General features: G+C 43.0%; 1 protein-coding gene across 1 annotated transcript in view; it reads left to right on the top strand.

Annotated features, from left to right (window-relative positions):
- MARK1 (microtubule affinity regulating kinase 1) overlaps window positions 1-20,161 on the top strand; it is a 149,683-nt gene that overhangs the window by 54,376 nt on the left and 75,146 nt on the right. The window contains exons 2-3 of the mRNA XM_073556791.1: window positions 8,446-8,649; window positions 9,903-9,956. Of these exons, the coding sequence (XP_073412892.1) occupies window positions 8,446-8,649; window positions 9,903-9,956 (258 nt within the window). The remainder of the gene's footprint in view (window positions 1-8,445; window positions 8,650-9,902; window positions 9,957-20,161) is intronic.

The raw sequence follows: 20,161 nt of genomic DNA, 5'->3' as shown, positions 1-20,161 counted from the left end.
AAATGCTGTTCAACTTTTTTCATTTTGAATAATCCCTTTAACTTAAAGGGGTTGTCTGCACATACTTGTTGATCGTGCACGCATCTTGGCAGGAGTTGGCGATATCATCGGTACTTCCTGACAAAAAAGTGCGTTGCATCGGACAAGAAGGGTTCCCTGATAATACACGGGTCACAGATTGTCCCATTGCTGCGATCCCCGGTGATCGTCTACTAACTACTGTTGAATCTGCCTGCAGTGCCACCACAGGGGAAATGAGGTATTGCACCTATTTCCTATAAAAAAAAAAATCTTTGGGTTGTCTTCGAAATGTTGAGTTCTTTTGTTAATTTGACTAAGGGGTTTTTCATCACTTTGATATTGATGACCTATCCCTCTTCTATAGCAGATTGGTGGTGGTCCAGCAGCTGATCCTTTTGTCGCCTGTGAGATAAGCCACCGAGCATTCCTGTGTATGGAGCAATCAGGGAGATAGTGGTCTGCCAAAAGATGGGCTATCTCTACGTCAGAACATTAGGGCCCCGTCACACATAGCGACTCACCAGCGATCCTGACAATGATATCAACGTGTCAGGATCGATGGTGGATCGCTGGTGAGCTGTCAACAAACAGGCAGCTTCACCAGCGATCAGGACAGCGACGCCGAGCGCACGACATCGCTGTGTACTTAGTTACCAGTGCGCTGATGCAGGGAGCTGGTAAGTAAGGTACACATCGGGTTTCTAAGCACAACGCCGTGCTTAGGAACCCTGCGTTTACCTTACTTACCAGCTGATCGCTGGTCTCCCGCCTGTCACACGCAGCGATGCGTGCTGGCCAGCGGGAGACCAGCGACCAAAAAAATGTCCAGGGCTTTCCTACAGCGATCAGCGATAACCGGCAGGGGGGCGGTCACTGATCGCTGTCACACACAGCGATCTCGCTGTTGCGTCACAAAAATTGTGACTCAGCAGTGATCTTGCTAGTGAGATCGCTATGTGTGACGGGGCCCTTACTTTTTTTTTCTTTTTTTTTGTGTGTATTTTATTTATTTTTAAGATATTTTTGGAAATCCTTTTTTCCCCCATACAACATATATTAAAAGGACATCGATCCTCCTAAGCCGTCTATATGGGCATGTAGGTCATAGGGAGTTGAAAAGAAAAAAAATTGTAATTTGATATCTGCGATCTGATGTCTTATTCCATGGAAGTCCACATTTTTCTTAATATGTAAATGAGCTGTTAAGATCTATGGGTCGGACATAGATCTCCCTGAGAATCTGCCTCCAGAGATTATCCTAATGAAAAGGGCATTTACTAGTGTGAGACATGTAATGATTGACAGTCTGATCTCACTGTAGAGCTGTGTGTGATTACAACTAGCACAGCCCAGTACAGCAGAGCTGAGCTTTGTCTCATTACAAACACTTTCGCAGCAGTTATCCTCTCATAGTCATGTCACCTCTGCTGCCCTGCCCTTGCTCTCCCCAGCACTATCTGCCTGTAATATGGCAGCAGAAGCACTATGATAGGAAAACTGCTGCTGCAAATGTGTTTATAATGAGAAAAAGCGCAGTTCTGCTGCACGGTTAGCAGAGCTGCGTGTGATAATAATGAGAACAAAGTGTCAGTCTGTACGTGTTAACTGTTATTGTTAGCCTGCTGATATCTCTTCCTGAGGATTTTTTTTATTAAAAAAAAAACCCTAGTGGGCAGTTTGAAAATTGCAAGGTGTTTTTTTTTTTTTTTTAAATTAAGAGCATGATAGGAAAAAAAGTTGCAAACTTTTTTTTTTTAAATACATGCAACGCAAAAACCTGATTTTAAGCAATCACGTTTTCTGTAGACACATTCCCACATATCGATCATCAAACATTGATGTAAATTAACACTGTGTAATACTTCAATTCCCCTGTGGGGGTGCTGCAGGGAAACTGAGCAGGTTTCCTTACAGATTACCTCTGATTATGGATTATGGAAGTCTCAGCAGGGAAACAGCGGCTTTATGTCAAAAGACCCTTCTAATATGTAGGTATAGGTCAAGGTGGAGAAGGCCTTCAGGAGCAAACAGGTGGCTTAGAATGGAGTACCCCTTTAAGCACATCCACCCAGGTCTGATTTGCAGTGGAAACTCTACAGCACATGTATGGTGGGTCAGCTTCTCCTGCAGACTCTCATGATTCTTACCCGTGCCATCACTTTGCTTGTCTTCCTGACCCCGCTGTAGATCGCGGGGTCTTTTCTCTGCAGCCGGCTTGTCTTTCACATCGCTTGCACGTCAGTACAATCTTCGTGTGTCCGGAGCGGGTTGTGTTACGCTGCCGTGTGCGGCTCCGGATATCATTGGTATCTGAGATATAATTATGGCTGCGGAGGTGACATCCGCTCGTTCTCAATGTCACCGTCTCCTTATAACCAGACACTGATTATTCTACGGTTTTGGGTCTTGCCAGTATCACAGGATTCTCTTTGCTCACTCCTACCGTTGTATGAGGGGCACAACTGCCGCGTTATGGGATCCGGTGCATGTCTGCGATCTGCCACGTATATGAGATCCACTGCGTATATGAGATCCGCCTCGTGTATGGGATCGGCCGTGGGTATGGGATCCACCACATATATGAGATCCGCTGCGTGTATAGGATCCGCTGTGTGTATTGAATCCGCCGCATGTATGAGATTCGCCGAGTGTATGTGATCCTTCTCTTTTATGGGATCCCCTGTTATGGAGGCATTGTTTCTGTCATTGTTATGGAGGCGTTGTGGATGTCACTGTTGTTGGGGCTTTGTGGCTGTCAGTTATGAGGGCTTTGTGGCTGTCACTGTTATGAGGGCTTTGTGGATGTCACTGTTATTGGGGCTTTGTGGATGTCACTGTTATGGGGGCTTTGTGGATGTCACTGTTATGGGGGCTTTGTGGCTGTCACTAATGGGGGCTTTGTGGCTGTCACTGTTATGAGGAATTTGTGGCTGTCACTGTTATGAGGGCTTTGTGGATGTCACTGTTATGGGGCTTTGTGGATGTCACTGTTATGGGGGCTTTGTGGATGTCACTAATGAGGGCTTTGTGGATGTCACTGTTATTGGGGCTTTGTGGCTGTCACTAATGGGGGCTTTGTGGATGTCACTGTTATGAGGGCTTTGTGGATGTCACTGTTATGAGGGCTTTGTGGATGTCACTGTTATGGGGCTTTGTGGATTTCACTGTAATGAGGGCTTTGTGGATGTCACTGCTATGGGGGCTTTGTGGCTGTCACTAATGGGGGCTTTGTGGATGTCACTGTTATGAGGGCTTTGTGGATGTCACTGTTATGGGGCTTTGTGTATGTCACTGTTATGAGGGCTTTGTGGATGTCACTGTTATGAGGACTTTGTGGCTGTCACTAATGGGGGCTTTGTGGATGTCACTGTTATGAGGACTTTGTGGCTGTCACTGTTATGAGGGCTTTGTGGATGTCACTGTTATAAGGGCTTTTGGATGTCACTGTTATGGGATTTGTGGCTGTCACTGTTATGGGGCTTTGTGGATGTCACTGTTATGGGCCTTTGTGGCTATCACTGTTATGGGCCTTTGTGGATGTCACTGTTATGGGGCTTTGTGGATGTCACTGTTATGGGATTTGTGGATGTCACTGTTATGGGCCTTTGTGGCTGTCACTGTTATGGGCCTTTGTGGATGTCACTGTTATGGGCCTTTGTGGATGTCACTGTTATGAGGGCTTTTGGATGTCACTGTTATGGGATTTGTGAATGTCACTGTTATGGGGCTTTGTGGATGTCACTGTTATGGGGCTTTGTGGATGTCACTGTTATGGGGCTTTGTGGATGTCACTGTAATGAGGGCTTTGTGGATGTCACTGCTATGGGGGCTTTGTGGCTGTCACTGATGGAGGCTTTGTGGATGTCACTGTTATGAGGGCTTTGTGGATGTCACTGTTATTGGGGCTTTGTGGATGTCACTGTTATGGGGGCTTTGTGGCTGTCACTAATGGGGGCTTTGTGGCTGTCACTGTTATGAGGACTTTGTGGCTGTCACTGTTATGAGGACTTTGTGGATGTCACTGTTATGAGGTCTTTTGGATGTCACTGTTATGGGATTTGTGGATGTCACTGTTATGGGGCTTTGTGGATGTCACTGTTATGGGGCTTTGTGGCTATCACTGTTATGGGCCTTTGTGGATGTCACTGTTATGGGCCTTTGTGGATGTCACTGTTATGGGGCTTTGTGGATGTCACTGTTATGGGGCTTTGTGGATGTCACTGTTATGGGCCTTTGTGGATGTCACTGTTATGGGCCTTTGTGGATGTCACTGTTATGGGGCTTTGTGGATGTCACTGTTATTGGGGCTTTGTGGATGTCACTGTTATGGGGCTTTGTGGATTTCACTGTTATGGGCCTTTGTGGCTATCACTGTTATGGGGCTTTGTGGATGTCACTGTTATGGGATTTGTGGATGTCACTGTTATGGGGCTTTGTGGATGTCACTGTTATGGGGCTTTGTGGCTGTCACTGTTATGGGCCTTTGTGGATGTCACTGTTATGGGGCTTTGTGGATGTCACTGTTATGGGCCTTTGTGGATGTCACTGTTATTGGGGCTTTGTGGATTTCACTGTTATGGGCCTTTGTGGCTATCACTGTTATGGGGCTTTGTGGATGTCACTGTTATGGGCCTTTGTGGATGTCACTGTTCTGAGGGCTCTGTGGATGTCACTGTTATGGGGCTTTGTGGATGTCACTGTTATGGGCCTTTGTGGATGTCACTGTAATGAGGGCTTTGTGGATGTCACTGCTATGGGGGCTTTGTGGCTGTCACTAATGGGGGCTTTGTGGATGTCACTGTTATGAGGGCTTTGTGGATGTCACTGTTATGAGGGCTTTGTGGATGTCACTGTTATGGGGCTTTGTGTATGTCACTGTTATGAGGGCTTTGTGGATGTCACTGTTATTGGGGCTTTGTGGATGTCACTGTTATGGGGCTTTGTGGATGTCACTGTTATTGGGGCTTTGTGGATGTCACTGTTATGGGGCTTTGTGGATGTCACTGTTATGAGGGCTTTGTGGCTGTCACTGTTATGGGCCTTTGTGGATGTCACTGTTATGGGGCTTTGTGGATGTCACTGTTATGGGGCTTTGTGGATGTCACTGTTATGGGCCTTTGTGGATGTCACTGTTATGGGCCTTTGTGGATGTCACTGTTATGGGGTTTTGTGGATGTCACTGTTATTGGGGCTTTGTGGATGTCACTGTTATGGGGCTTTGTGGATTTCACTGTTATGGGCCTTTGTGGCTATCACTGTTATGGGGCTTTGTGGATGTCACTGTTATGGGCCTTTGTGGATGTCACTGTTATGGGCCTTTGTGGATGTCACTGTTATGAGGGCTTTTGGATGTCACTGTTATGGGATTTGTGGATGTCACTGCTATGGGGCTTTGTGGATGTCACTGTTATGGGGCTTTGTGGATGTCACTGTTATGGGGGCTTTGTGGCTGACACTAATGGGGGCTTTGTGGATGTCACTGTTATGAGGGCTTTGTGGATGTCACTGTTATGAGGGCTTTGTGGCTATCACTGTTATGGGCCTTTGTGGATGTCACTGTTATGGGGCTTTGTGGATGTCACTGTTATGGGGCTTTGTGGATGTCACTGTTATGGGGCTTTGTGGATGTCACTGTTATGAGGGCTTTTGGATGTCACTGTTATGGGCCTTTGTGGATGTCACTGTTATGAGGGCTTTTGGATGTCACTGTTATGGGCCTTTGTGGATGTCACTGTTATGAGGGCTTTTGGATGTCACTGTTATGGGCCTTTGTGGATGTCACTGTTATGGGGCTTTGTGGATGTCACTGTTATGGGATTTGTGGATGTCACTGTTATGGGCCTTTGTGGATGTCACTGTTATTGGGGCTTTGTGGCTGTCACTAATGGGGGCTTTGTGGATGTCACTGTTATGAGGGCTTTGTGGATGTCACTGTTATGAGGGCTTTGTGGATGTCACTGTTATGGGATTTGTGGATGTCACTGTTATGGGCCTTTGTGGATGTCACTGTTATTGGGGCTTTGTGGCTGTCACTAATGGGGGCTTTGTGGATGTCACTGTTATGGGGCTTTGTGGATGTCACTGTTATGGGCCTTTGTGGATGTCACTGTTATGGGGCTTTGTGGATGTCACTGTTATGGGGCTTTGTGGATGTCACTGTTATGGGCCTTTGTGGATGTCACTGTTATGGGGCTTTGTGGATGTCACTGTTATGGGCCTTTGTGGATGTCACTGTTATGGGCCTTTATGGATGTCACTGTTATGGGCCTTTGTGGATGTCACTGTTATGAGGGCTTTTGGATGTCACTGTTATGGGCCTTTGTGGATGTCACTGTTATGGGGCTTTGTGGATGTCACTGTTATGGGGCTTTGTGGATGTCACTGTTATGGGGCTTTGTGGATGTCACTGTTATGGGCCTTTGTGGATGTCACTGTTATGGGGCTTTTGGATGTCACAGTTATGGGCCTTTGTGGATGTCACTGTTATGGGCCTTTGTGGATGTCACTGTTATGGGCCTTTGTGGATGTCACTGTTATGGGCCTTTGTGGATGTCACTGTTATGGGCCTTTGTGGATGTCACTGTTATGGGGCTTTGTGGCTATCACTGTTATGGGGCTTTGTGGATGTCACTGTTATGGGGCTTTGTGGATGTCACTGTTATGGGCCTTTGTGGATGTCACTGTTATGGGGCTTTTGGATGTCACTGTTATGGGCCTTTGTGGATGTCACTGTTATGGGCCTTTGTGGATGTCACTGTTATGGGCCTTTGTGGATGTCACTGTTATGGGCCTTTGTGGATGTCACTGTTATGGGCCTTTGTGGATGTCACTGTTATGGGGCTTTGTGGATGTCACTGTTATTGGGGCTTTGTGGATGTCACTGTTATGGGGCTTTGTGGATTTCACTGTTATGGGCCTTTGTGGCTATCACTGTTATGGGGCTTTGTGGATGTCACTGTTATGGGCCTTTGTGGATGTCACTGTTCTGAGGGCTTTTGGATGTCACTGTTATGGGCCTTTGTGGATGTCACTGTTATGGGGCTTTGTGGCTATCACTGTTATGGACCTTTGTGGATGTCACTGTTATGGGGCTTTGTGGATGTCACTGTTATGGGCCTTTGTGGATGTCACTGTTATGGGCCTTTGTGGATGTCACTGTTATGGGCCTTTGTGGATGTCACTGTTATGGGCCTTTGTGGATGTCACTGTTATGGGCCTTTGTGGATGTCACTGTTATGAGGGCTTTTGGATGTCACTGTTATGGGCCTTTGTGGATGTCACTGTTATGGGGCTTTGTGGATGTCACTGTTATGGGGCTTTGTGGATGTCACTGTTATGGGCCTTTGTGGATGTCACTGTTATGGGGCTTTGTGGATGTCACTGTTATGGGGCTTTTGGATGTCACTGTTATGGGCCTTTGTGGATGTCACTGTTATGGGCCTTTGTGGATGTCACTGTTATGGGGCTTTGTGGATGTCACTGTTATGGGCCTTTGTGGATGTCACTGTTATGGGCCTTTGTGGATGTCACTGTTATGGGGCTTTGTGGATGTCACTGTTATGGGCCTTTGTGGATGTCACTGTTATGGGCCTTTGTGGATGTCACTGTTATGGGCCTTTGTGGATGTCACTGTTATGGGGCTTTGTGGCTATCACTGTTATGGGGCTTTGTGGATGTCACTGTTATGGGGCTTTGTGGATGTCACTGTTATGAGGGCTTTTGGTGTCACTGTTATGGGATTTGTGGATGTCACTGTTATGGGGCTTTGTGGATGTCACTGTTATGGGGCTTTGTGGATGTCACTGTTATGGGGCTTTGTGGATGTCACTGTTCTGAGGGCTCTGTGGATGTCACTGTTCTGAGGGCTTTGTTAATGTCACTGTTATGGGGCTTTGTGTATGTCACTGTTATGGGCCTTTGTGGCTATCACTGTTGTGAGGGCTTTGTGGTGTCAATGTTATGGGGGTTTTGTGGCTATTACTGTTGTGGGGTTTTTGTGGCTATCACTATTATGGGGAATTTGTGGCTGTCACTGTTCTGGGGATACAGTAGCTGCCTTTTCTATGGGGGCAGTGTAAGTGGTAGCCTTATGGGGGCATTGATACTCCCACCATTTTGGGAATTGTCTCTTTTATTGAGCCCTGTGGCTATGTGTAGCCATCACTATTGGCGATTTTGGGAACGCCATGAAAGTAATTGTTGGAGGCGCAATGTGGTGGTCGGTGTTGGGGTGACTGGGACCAGTCTGATGGTTGTGCGTCGGGGCAGTATGTGGACACGCGTCGGGACATTATGTTAATGCACGTCGAGGCATTATGTGGACGCACACCTCTTTTCTTCCTGATGTAACGGGTAGCTATTGCTTCCGCTCTTCTACGTTTCCTTTGGAGCCATACTGACAGTTCTCCATGTTTCTCCCCGCAGCACACATCACTGGACGGGTACCCCGAACCTCACGTCCCTCCCACAAAGTCGAGCAGCAGACAAAGCCTCCCCCGATGTCGCAACTCCATAGCGTCCACCACCGACGAGCAGCCGCACATCGGAAACTACCGCCTGCTGAAGACCATCGGCAAAGGAAATTTTGCCAAGGTGAAACTGGCCCGACATGTCCTCACGGGGAGAGAGGTGAGTGCGAATACTGCGTCATGGCAGCACGGGTCCCCAAATAGATTTCCCTTAATTGTTTGGCCGGCTGTGTTCACCTCGGACGGCTGTAAGAAATGTGGCAGAATTTGCCGGCCGTGGATGAGATAGGACAGGGCACCGCGCCAGCGCCCCAGTCAAGGCCTATTGTTGTCTGCAGTGTGCTGCATGTACGCGGGGGGGCTATTCTGCTGTATGGCCGCATTGTGCCGCTAACGTATTCACAGTTTCCCTGGGCTCCGCAACAGATGAACCTAATGGACTCGACAGCTGCTCTGTCTCCATTTCTTCGCGCTGACTTCCTCGGCTCACACAAGGCACATTCAGTGGGGAAAATTGGCAGAATTGTAAATTTAAAGAAGACCTGTCAGCTGTCCTCATAGGCCGGTGTTAGGAAATACTTGCACTTTCCCTAAAATAATAATGATAATGGGACATCTGAATTGTTCCGTTCCTCCATTGTTCCTCCTAGAAATATATCAATACATTAATATTTGCCCATTACCATTCCCCTTGTCAGTGGCGTGTGTCCCTGGCACTCTTGGGACTGATGGCAATACCCAGTTGCCTATTTTTTTGGTACATTTCCAGGAGGATTAACAGAGGGACGGCACTGTTAAAAGCACCGGTATTGTTAAAGGTGTTTTCCAATGGATAAAAATTTTTTTTAAAGGGTTTAGACTGGTTAATAAAAAAAATAAACAGGTCAGGAAGTAGAGACTGTGAGGGTCCAGGTAAGTGTCCTAACAAGAGATCGGTATATTTCATACAAGTATCACTTCATTGATTTTTTTTTTTTAACCAGTCTGCAGTTGATAAACATGTTTTCTCCTCTGGACATTCCCTTTAATTGTTCCAGTACTGTTAACAGTGTCATTCCTCTGTTAATTCCTCCTGGAAATGTAAGAATAAATTGACAAGTGGGTGTTACCAAATCATTGAAAAGGTCACGACAGACTCTCCCTTCAGCCCTGGCAATATCAGAATGTGTTGAGACACAATCTATTAAAAAGGGGGAAATGGTACGGCCCATTGATATATTTCCAGGAGTAATAACAGGGGAACAGCACAATTTCAACATTTGGAGAAAAGATGCTTATTTATTGGAGAACACAAGTCACGAGACACGCCAGGACCCCTGTAAATAGCCGCACTGAGATTCCTGTCCATTCACCCCAATTTTTCTTTTTTTTTTAGCATAATTTTTTTTAACCATTTCTTTCTTCAACCTGCAGGTGGCAGTAAAAATAATTGACAAGACTCAGCTAAATCCTACAAGTCTACAGAAGGTAAGACAGTCGCCATCTCGTCCCCCAATCACGTCACTTCTTCTATTTTTTTTTTTTTTTAGAAGATTTTAGGAAAGCCCTTTAATTGAAAATTAAAGGGTTTTTCCCAAAATTTCCTGGATAGTGGAGCGGAGGTCGAGCATGGGCGGCTCTTCAAAGCCCTGTTCTCAGAATTGCTGGATGTCCCACTATTTGGACTACCAGCAATCAGCCTGGGGATAATTTGTGATTTTGGAAAACCCCTTTAAGAAAATCTGCTTCCACATAGAATGATCCCTGATTCCAGCGCAATGATTTTATTTGATCATTACAGTTCCACTGATAAGTGGCTCAATTTTCTGGCAGCCGCTTATCTTTCTCTGATGTACCGAAATAACGCGTCAGTTCAGCCGCTGGCTTTCTCCAAGGCTAAGTCGGTGTGTACACGGAGTGTTTTTGCAGAGTTTTTCGGAGCAGAAACCGAGTGGAGACTTTTAGGCCATGAGTCATCTTTTGCATTTTCTTTTAAGTCACTTTTTTTTGTCTTATGGTATTAATTGTCCTTTTTTAGCGGCAACCTCTTTGCGATTCATGGCGCAACGTCAAAAAAGTTGTCTCTTTTTTTTCCTGTCTTGAACTAATTTTGCAACTTCGGCAAAGGCACAAATAGAATAAGGAAAAAAAAAAGAACAAAACTAGACCAAAGGAAAAAAAAAACAGACCCAAAGGCTATATACCGTATCAGGACCAGAATTTTTGAGGAGTTCTGAGAGTTTCTGCTCCAAAAACTCCTCGACTAGCTCCATGTGCACGGAGCCTATTTGTTATTTCAAGGGACGCCGCCGTCATGATCTTTGTTTTCTTTTCCTTCCGGAAAATACTGTTTGACATGAGACCAATAAAAGTAATCAGTCTCCTCCAGAGTCGCCCCGTGCAATATGTCTCCTCTTTTAGCATCTACCTCTCCACCTCGCAATGTCCTAAAAAAAAGTTAGTTCTCGATGGAATTTTATTTTATTGAATTAATTTTATTTATTTATTTTATTTTTTAATCTGATTAACAAGGCCGCGGTTAAAGTAACTTTATAACTTTGCACTAGTAATCAGATTATTCAAATTTTTTTTTGTTATAATTATTTCTTTTTTTTTTTTTTTTTTTACATTTCACTATTTTATGTTTTATTTATTTTACAGTTATTTTTATTTATTTAAACATTTGTTTAGCAGACAGATTAGGCATATTCAACTTTTACCCAGAGACACAACCCATTTCTTTTTTTTTTTTTTTCCCCATTGATCTTGGCACGTATACCAGGCCCAGTTGGTGGTGTTACATCTCATGCTGGGAAAACAGCACTTCAGGCAGGATTACAGCATGGGGCGGTGGATTCATCAAACCGTCTAATATAACGCCGCGCTCGATGAATCAGCCGCTTCAACAACTTGGCATGAAGTGATATTTTCTTTGGGGCTATAAATATCTGTTAAGGACTCTCGACCACTCGCAGAACGCCGAGCCGTGGGTAAACGTTAAGCAGGTTTTTTTTTTAATAAAACGATCAGTCATTTGGAACTCGATGAAGGAGAACTCACCTGTTCCTCAACTCCTTTAGAAGACACGTACTATGAAAGTGATCCCATTTAAATCTCATTTTCTTCCATGTTCACATTGAGTTTTTGGAGGAAATATAAAAAAACAGGAGTTTTTCAAGCCGAAACGTCTTCAAGAAATTCTCTTATGTTGCAGAAGTTTTTCTGTTCCTGAAGTGGCTTTGAAGAAGTTTTGAACAAATTTGTAAAAGTTTTTTTTTTTTTTTATCCTCCTGAAGACAGGTCCTTGTTTGGAGAAGATGCACTTTTTTTTTTTTTCCCATCTGGCGTTTTTCACCTTTTCGGGGGGAATAAAAACAAGATTTTTGGTTGCTTACCGTAAAACCTGTTTCTCGGAGCCTGTAGCCTTCATTGGGGGAACACATGGTTCCTGTGTCCCCCAATGAAGTGATGGAGAAAAATCTTCATCTGAACAGCACAGTGAATTTCCCTTAGAAATTAATTTTTGAAGCAGTTGAAATTTTGAAGCAGTTTTTGAGCAACATTTTGGAGAATATCCACTACAAAAATAAAAGTTCCAGAAAAAAAATCTCTGAATCTACTGAGTCTTTTTTGATGGAGGGGAAACTCTCCAAATCCTCCTCAAAAAGTCAAAATTCCACAAAAATCTGGGAGTTTCCGCTCCAAAGGCTCAGCAAAAAGATTCAGTGCAAACATCCTGAACTCCTCAAAAACTTCTTTCCACAACAAAAATCAGAAACTGAGCCATGGTGGATGGTTGATGGTTGGCTTAGGTTAGACTGTATGTTTCAGACATCAGCGCAGCCGCTGAGTCTTCCTAGATGAAGCCGCTTCAGGAAAATGCTGCCGGTCTGTCTTCTGAAGCGACAATGCCGACGTCTTTCATTTTATACTTTCAAGTATATGATCGTTTTTACGACGCTTTTTCAGGTGGATTCCATGCAGAAATCCAAATAAGCAGCTTGTGAATTTCATTGTAAATTTGCAGTGGACATCATCCTATACAGTGGCATGTAAAAGTTTGGGCACCCCTGGTCAAAATTACTGTTATTGTGGACAGTTAAGCAAGTTGAAGATTAAATGAACCATAAAAGGCCTAAAGTTACAGATGACCCATTTCCTTTGTATTTTAGGCCTTTTATGGGATGTTTCCCGTGCCATTGGCTATAACACAACCCCAAAACATAATTGATCCACCCCCATGGTGGATGGTTGATGGTTGGCGAGATGTTCTTTTCCTGAAATTCTTTTCCCTTTTTTCTCCTCACATACTTTAGATCATTGTGGCCAATGAGTTCTATTTTAACCTCATCAGTCCACAAAACTTGTTTCAAAAATGCATCACGCTGGTTTAGATGTTCTTTTGCAAACTTCTGACACTGAATTTTATGGTGAGGATGCAGGAGAGGTTTTCTCATGACTCTTCCGTGAAGGCCATATTTGTGTAGGTGTCTCTGAACAGTAGAAAAATGTACCACAACTCCAGAATCTGCTAAATCTTTCTGAAGGTCTTTTGCAGACCAGCGAGGGTTCTGATTTGCCTCTTTAGCAATCCTATGAGCAGCTCTCAGTGAAATTTTGCTTGGTTTCCCAGACCTTATCTTGACCTCTACTGTTACTGTTAAATGCCATTTCTTAATTACATTTCGGACTGAGGAAAGGGCAACTTGAAAACACGTTACTGTCTTCTTATGGCCTTCCCTGCTTTGTGGTCCTCCACCATTTTCATTTTCAGAGTGCTAGGCAGCTGCTTAGAAGAACCCATGGCTGCTGTTTTTTGGTCCAAGGTTAGAGGGGGCTGGGTTTTTATAAAGCTGGGAAATTTGCATCACCTGGCCTTTCCTAACGATGATGGTGAACGAGCCATAACCCTAACAGGCTATTTAAGGTCTGAAACTTTGGCACACAAATCTCCAAGGGTGCCCAAACTTTTGCATCTGCCCATTTCCATTTTTTTTCATTAATTTTCAAATAAAAAAGACTATGTATATAAATATATATATTTTTATATATATATATATATTTGCCTAAAATACAAAGGAAATGTGTCATCTTAGCAGTTTTAGACCATCTTCAACTTGCTTAACTGTTGACAATAACAGTCATTTTGCCAGGGGTGCCCAAACTTTTACATGTCACTGTACATTGCAAAGGGTAAAATCACGTGCAAGTTCACAACAAAAACTGGCATAATTCAAAATTCCTAGGGTCAATTTCGGGGCTGATTTTTTTCTGCACCTTGTGGATGAGAGTTGGTGAAATCTCCTCCGCTATTCTTCTACTGTAATAGTCTTCCATTTTTTTGCCAAAATACCTGAATCGGACAGAAAATCTTAGTATTTATTGACCCTAAGGGAATATTAAAGCTGTATGTTCCTGTGCAAAGAACTGGAGCATAGCACAGCCCCAGGATTCTGTGAAAGAGGTTTTATCAAAATGTTCCCCAAAATTAATTGATTCTGATTTATAATTTGAATGCTGCTAACTTTGTCTGCAAATTTTCACTGCGGACGTCATTTTTGGTGATCTAAAATGCACAACAAAGTATAGGGTGAAACCAATCTAATAATAAAATGCAGAAAAAAAATCTACATGTAGCTCTCTGCTAAATTTTTGTCCTGTGTGGGCATAGTGTTACACCACTGTCATGTAAATTTGTTCATGAGGAATTTCTGGCCATTGTATGACTTGTCTCATGCATTTTTCACCAGCTTTCCCCTCTGCAGGTTCTATATCTAATTTTCAGTTGTCTCTGAGCTAGTGGGTAGAGACTGACTGATATGATGTCTCCCAAACACAGGACACACAGACACGAGATATTCCTGCTCTGCTGTTTCTATATTGTACATGCTTATAAACAGTGTTACCACGGCTGGTCAGGAGACAAATCTCCAGGAGTGGACCCTCTTGACCGTGGCACCGAGGGGCCCCGGGCGAGCTGCCAGGTGGAGCCGACCCCTATACAGGGATCGTTAGGAGCAGGCCCAGGGGTTCGGGTACCACGATAGCCGGTACTGAGAGGGGCGGCTCAGGACGGTCTGGAGTAGGAGTGCGAGACTGAAGCGTAGACAACAGAGCGGGATCACTGGAGACTGGACCGGAGTAGAACTGCAGGACTGGAGCATAGACAACATGACGGAGCAGGAACACGGGAGGCAGGACTGGAGTAGGACTCTAGGACTGGAGTGTGGATAGCAGGATGGAGCAGCAAAACTGGAGGTAGGGCTGGAGTAGGACTGAAGGACTGGAGTGTGGATAGCAGGATGGAGCAGGAACATCGGAGGCAAGACTGTAGTAGGACTGAAGGACTGGAGTGTGGATAGCAGGATGGAGCAGGAACACCGGAGGTAGGACTGGAGTAGGACTGAAGGACTGGAGTGTGGATAGCAGGATGGAGCAGGAACACCGGAGACAGATAGATAGCTGGACCCACGGAGCACCGGACTGCGGGGCTACTGCAGGGACCACGGAAGGCAGGACTGCGAGGCTATTGCAGGAATCACTGAAGACAGGACTGCGAGACTGCAGAGAGCACACTAGGAAGCAGGGCCCAGTGTGCTAGCAAACACAATGATCAGGCTCCTCCCTCAGGGGGGATCGGCCTGATATGGCCCTGTCAGGTCTGCCATTGATCCGTAGGTGATTCCGGGTCAGGGCATTGCCGGAGCACAAGTAACAGGAGGGAGGCGCAGCCTCGGCCTATGGTGCATGTGCATTGCATGCAGAGACCCCGTCGGTCGCGAGCCTGTCAGAAGGGACCGCTGTGGCTGTCGGGCGGCGGGGGCTGCGGCGTGGGAGCGAAGGCCAGGTGAGTATGCGGAGGCGGCGTGACAAACAGCAGCAGAATAGAGGACATTATGCAGCAAAACTGAGCCGTGTTGCTGGGAATCCAACTCTGGGAAGATATAAAACACTTACTAGAAAGCTGTAGCACCATATCTGTTTATCAGCTCTCCAAAGACTTCAATTTGTAATCTGATTCTTAAGTGTTCTGTCTTTTCTGAGACAGACAGATTTTTATCTGTTTTTCAGAGAGGATGATGAGTTCAGAAGTGGCTCATAAGTGGAGAAATAAGCAGATTTTTTCAGATTAGTTTCATATATTTGCTTGTATTATGGGCGGTGACTATGTAGGGGAACTTTGGCCAATGAGTAGTTAATACTTCCAGGATTTCAAAGGTCTCCTTATATCCCCCTGAATATGACCCCTGCAGGTTTCTTCCACCGTTTTTCCCTATTTATAAGTTCTTGTTGCCGGCTTCTTATCCCTAAGGATCTGTGAAGAATCTGACTTGATGGAATCTTTCAATCTCAGCCATGGCCTTCTCCTCATCCTCCAAACTGTAATTTCATTACTTAGGGATTTACTTATGATCTATCTGGGCAGTGTGCCCGGTCCACTTTAGTAGTCAAGAAAGTCGTATCATGTCCTTTACAGGTTGTGTATTTCTTTACTCCGTCTCAACCATCAATGTGCAAGACACATTGTACTTCTGCATTTCTTCAAATTTATTTTCCATGTTTTTAAAATGTTATTTCTTTGGTTGAAAAAAAACCCAAAAATCAACGAAATTAAATGTTTAAAAAAATTCTGTAAAAAAGCAAAAATGTTTAAAAAAGAAACCTTGAAGTCAACGAAATGAAATAGTTTAAATATTTTCCAATACAGTTTTTTTTGTTTTTGAAATCAAGGAAATTAAATAATTACAATATTTCTCAAAAGAAAAAAAAATTTGAAAAACTTTTTCAAATTAAAGAAAATAAATAATTACCGTATATACTCGTGTATAAGCCAAACCCCCCCCCCTAATTTTGCCACAAAAAAACTGGGAAAACTAATTGACTCGCGTATAAGCCTAGGGTGGAAAATGCAGCAGCTACTGGTAAATTTCAAAAATAAAAATAGATACCAATAAAAGTAAAATTAATTGAGACATCAGTAGGTGAAATGTTTTTGAATATCCATATTGAATCAGGAGCCCCATATAATGCTCCATACAGTTCATGTACAAAATACACCCCATATAATACTCCATAAAGGTTAATATTGGCCCCATACTATGCTCCATAGAATAATATGCCCCATATGCTGCTCCATAAAGATTATGCCCCCATAAGATGCTCCATAGATTATGCCCCCATAAGATGCTCCCATAAAATGCTCCATAGATTATGTCCCCATAAGATGCTCCATAGATTATGCCCCCATAAAATGCTCCTTAGATTATGCCCCATAAAATGTTCCATAGATTATGCCCCTATAAGATGCTCCATAGATTATGCCCCCATATGCTGCTGCTGCAAATAAAAAAAAAAAAATGACATATTCACCTCTCCGTTGCTGGGGGACAGGTGCCGATGTCTTCGCAGGCTCAGGGCGCCGACACCTGCGATATCCACCTGTCCCCTGTCCATCGTTGCACACTGCTCTGTCTTCCTCTGTCAGTGGCGTTCAGGCAGCAGAGGGCGTGGCGCGCACTAACTACGTCATCGCGTCCTCTGACCTGAACATCACAGCCGGAGGACAGCGGCGTGCAGAGATGGACCGGGGACAGGTGAATATCGCATAAACTTTCCCCCTCCTGGCGCGGTCTCTGCAGCCCATGCGTCTCTGGCAGCTCTTCCTTCAGCGGTCATGTGGTACCGTTCATTAAAGTCATGAATATGCGTGACCGCTGAAAGAAGGCGTGGGAGAAGCAGGGGGGCTGCAGAGACCGCACCAGGGGGGTAAGTATGATCTGACACCCCCGCTCCCCCTCCGACCACCTTGCGTGTATGACTCGTGTATAAGCCGGGGGGGGGGAGACTTTCAGCCCAAAAATTATGAGCTGAAAAATCTCGGCTTATACTTGAGTATATACGGTAAACTATTTCTATAAAGGGGAAAACTCTTTTTGAAAGAAAATCTTGAAATGAAGGAAATTAGGTAGTTGAAATATTTCTAAAAACGATAAGAAAATTCTAGAAATTGAGGACATTACCAATAAATACCGTAGTTTAAAATATTTCTACAAAAGAAAAAGAAAAAAATTGAAACATTCTTAAAAAGAAGGAAATTGAGTAGTTAAAATATTTATTAAAAAGATAAAAGAATGTGGAAAATGCTAAATATCAAGGAAATGAGTTCGTCTAAAATAGTTCTTAATAAGGAAAAAAAAAATTTAAAAATTCTTAAACAAGGACATTAAAAAATTAAAATATGGCATTTCTAAAAAAGAATTAAAAAAATAAATCTTGAAATCAATGAAATTTAATAGTTAACATGTTTTTAAAAAAGATAATTTTTGGGGGACAAATTCTTGGTCTCTTCACACAAACTGGTGATTTATTATGGCAGAAAGTTAATGTTATGATTTTTGTGTTTTATGTGGGATACTCCTTAGGCTCTTGTTCACACTTGTATTATGTCTATCTTTTTTTATTTTCTATATTTTAAATATTTTTTTTAAAGGAGTAAATATATAGATTCTAATGAAAAAAAGATAGGAAAAGAAGTAACCAGAGCCCCACCCCACCCAACCCTTGGGAGATAGGGAAAGAAAAAAATGTCTTTTGATTGTGGTAGAAAATATGAGCAGTCGTCCACAAGATACTTCCACAGAGGTGCAACTTGGATGCAGTCAGGGGTTGGCCCATATTTCGGCCCACTGATCTGTCTCTGTGGTATGTATGAGTGACCTGCATTGGATGGCACCACAATGGTGTCTTTCTGGGTTTGACCAGTTCTGCATCCAAGATCCCGGGTTTTATCTTCCGAGGATAGTGGACTTTAGGAGAAGCATTGCTAATAAAATTAAGGAAACATTCTGTCTCTTGCTAAATTATTCATGGCGTCTTCTGCTTCCATTAGCAAAGCAGCAATATTGAGCGATGTGGAGTGGTTGTAAATGTGCTCAGGGGAGCTATTGTCCGGACATTGCAGATAGTCAAGGTTGTCCGGCCTAGAAGAACGAGGAGAAACCTTCAGCTCAGAATTTCTGCCTAGTTGTGAAGTTGTGGACACTGGATAGATAGTACTGTAGTAGATTTATTATTGTACGTAAAGGCAGTATTATAGTAGTTATATTCTTTTATCTAGGGGCAGTATTATAGTAGCTATATTCTTGTACATAGGGGGCAGTATTATAGTAGTTATATTCTTGTACATAGGGGCAGTAGTATAGTAGTTATATTCTTGTACATAGGGGCAGTATTATAGTAGTTATATTCTTGTACATAGGGGCAGTAGTATAGTAGTTATATTCTTGTACATAGGAGCAGTATTATAGTAGTTATATTCTTGTACATAGGGGCAGTAGTATAGTAGTTATATTCTTGTACATAGGGGCAGTATTAGTAGTTATATTCTTGTGCATAAGAGCAGTATTACAGTAGTTATATACTTGTACATAGGGGGGCAGTATTATAGTAGTTGTATTCTTGTACATAGGGGGCAGTATTATAGTAGTTATATTCTTGTACATAAGAGCAGTATTATAGTAGTTATATACTTGTACATGGGGGGCAGTATTATAGTAGTTATATTCTTGTACATAAGGGAAGTATTATAGTAGTTATATACTTGTACATAGGGGGGCAGTATTATAGTAGTTATATTGTACATAGAGGGCAGTATTATAGTAGTTATATTCTTGTACATAGGGGCAGTATTATAGTAGTTATATTCTTGTACATAGGGGGCAGTATTATAGTAGTTATATTCTTGTACATAGGGGCAGTATTATAGTAGTTATATTCTTGTACATAGGGGCAGTATTATAGTAGTTATATTCTTGTACATAGGGGCAGTATTATAGTAGTTATATTCATGTACATAGGAGCAGTATTATAGTAGTTATATTCTTGTACATAGGGGCAGTATTATAGTAGTTATATACTTGTACATGGGGGGCAGTATTATAGTAGTTATATTCTTGTACATAGAGGGCAGTATTATAGTAGTTATATTCTTGTACATAGGGAGCAGTATTATAGTAGTTATATTCTTGTACATAGGGGGCAGTATTATAGTAGTTATATTCCTGTACATGGGGCAGTATTATAGTAGTTATATTCTTGTACATAGGGGAAGTATTATAGTAGTTATATTCCTGTACATGGGGCAGTATTATAGTAGTTATATTCTTGTACATAGGGGGCAGTATGATAGTAGTTATATTCTTGTACATAAGAGCAGTATTATAGTAGTTATATTCTTGTACATAGGGGGGCAGTATTATAGTAGTTATATTCTTGTACATAAGAGAAGTATTATAGTAGTAATATACTTGTACATAGGGGGGCAGTAAGTATTATAGTAGTTATATTGTACATAGAGGGCAGTATTATAGTAGTTATATTCTTGTACATAGGGGCAGTATTATAGTAGTTATATTCTTGTACATAGGGGGCAGTATTATAGTAGTTATATTCTTGTACATAGGGGCAGTATTATAGTAGTTATATTCTTGTACATAAGGGCAGTATTATAGTAGTTATATTCTTGTACATAGGGGCAGTATTATAGTAGTTATATTCATGTACATAGGAGCAGTATTATAGTAGTTACATTCTTGTACATAGGGGCAGTATTATAGTAGTTATATACTTGTACATAGGGGGGCAGTATTATAGTAGTTATATTCTTGTACATAGAGGGCAGTATTATAGTAGTT

Source organism: Dendrobates tinctorius, unplaced genomic scaffold (genome assembly GCF_039654945.1).
Source record: "Dendrobates tinctorius isolate UK_male_01 unplaced genomic scaffold, ASM3965494v1 ptg000239l, whole genome shotgun sequence".
NCBI lineage: Eukaryota > Metazoa > Chordata > Amphibia > Anura > Dendrobatidae > Dendrobates > Dendrobates tinctorius.
Note: the sequence above shows the minus strand (reverse complement) of the source record. Positions and strands in the feature narration are given on the sequence as shown.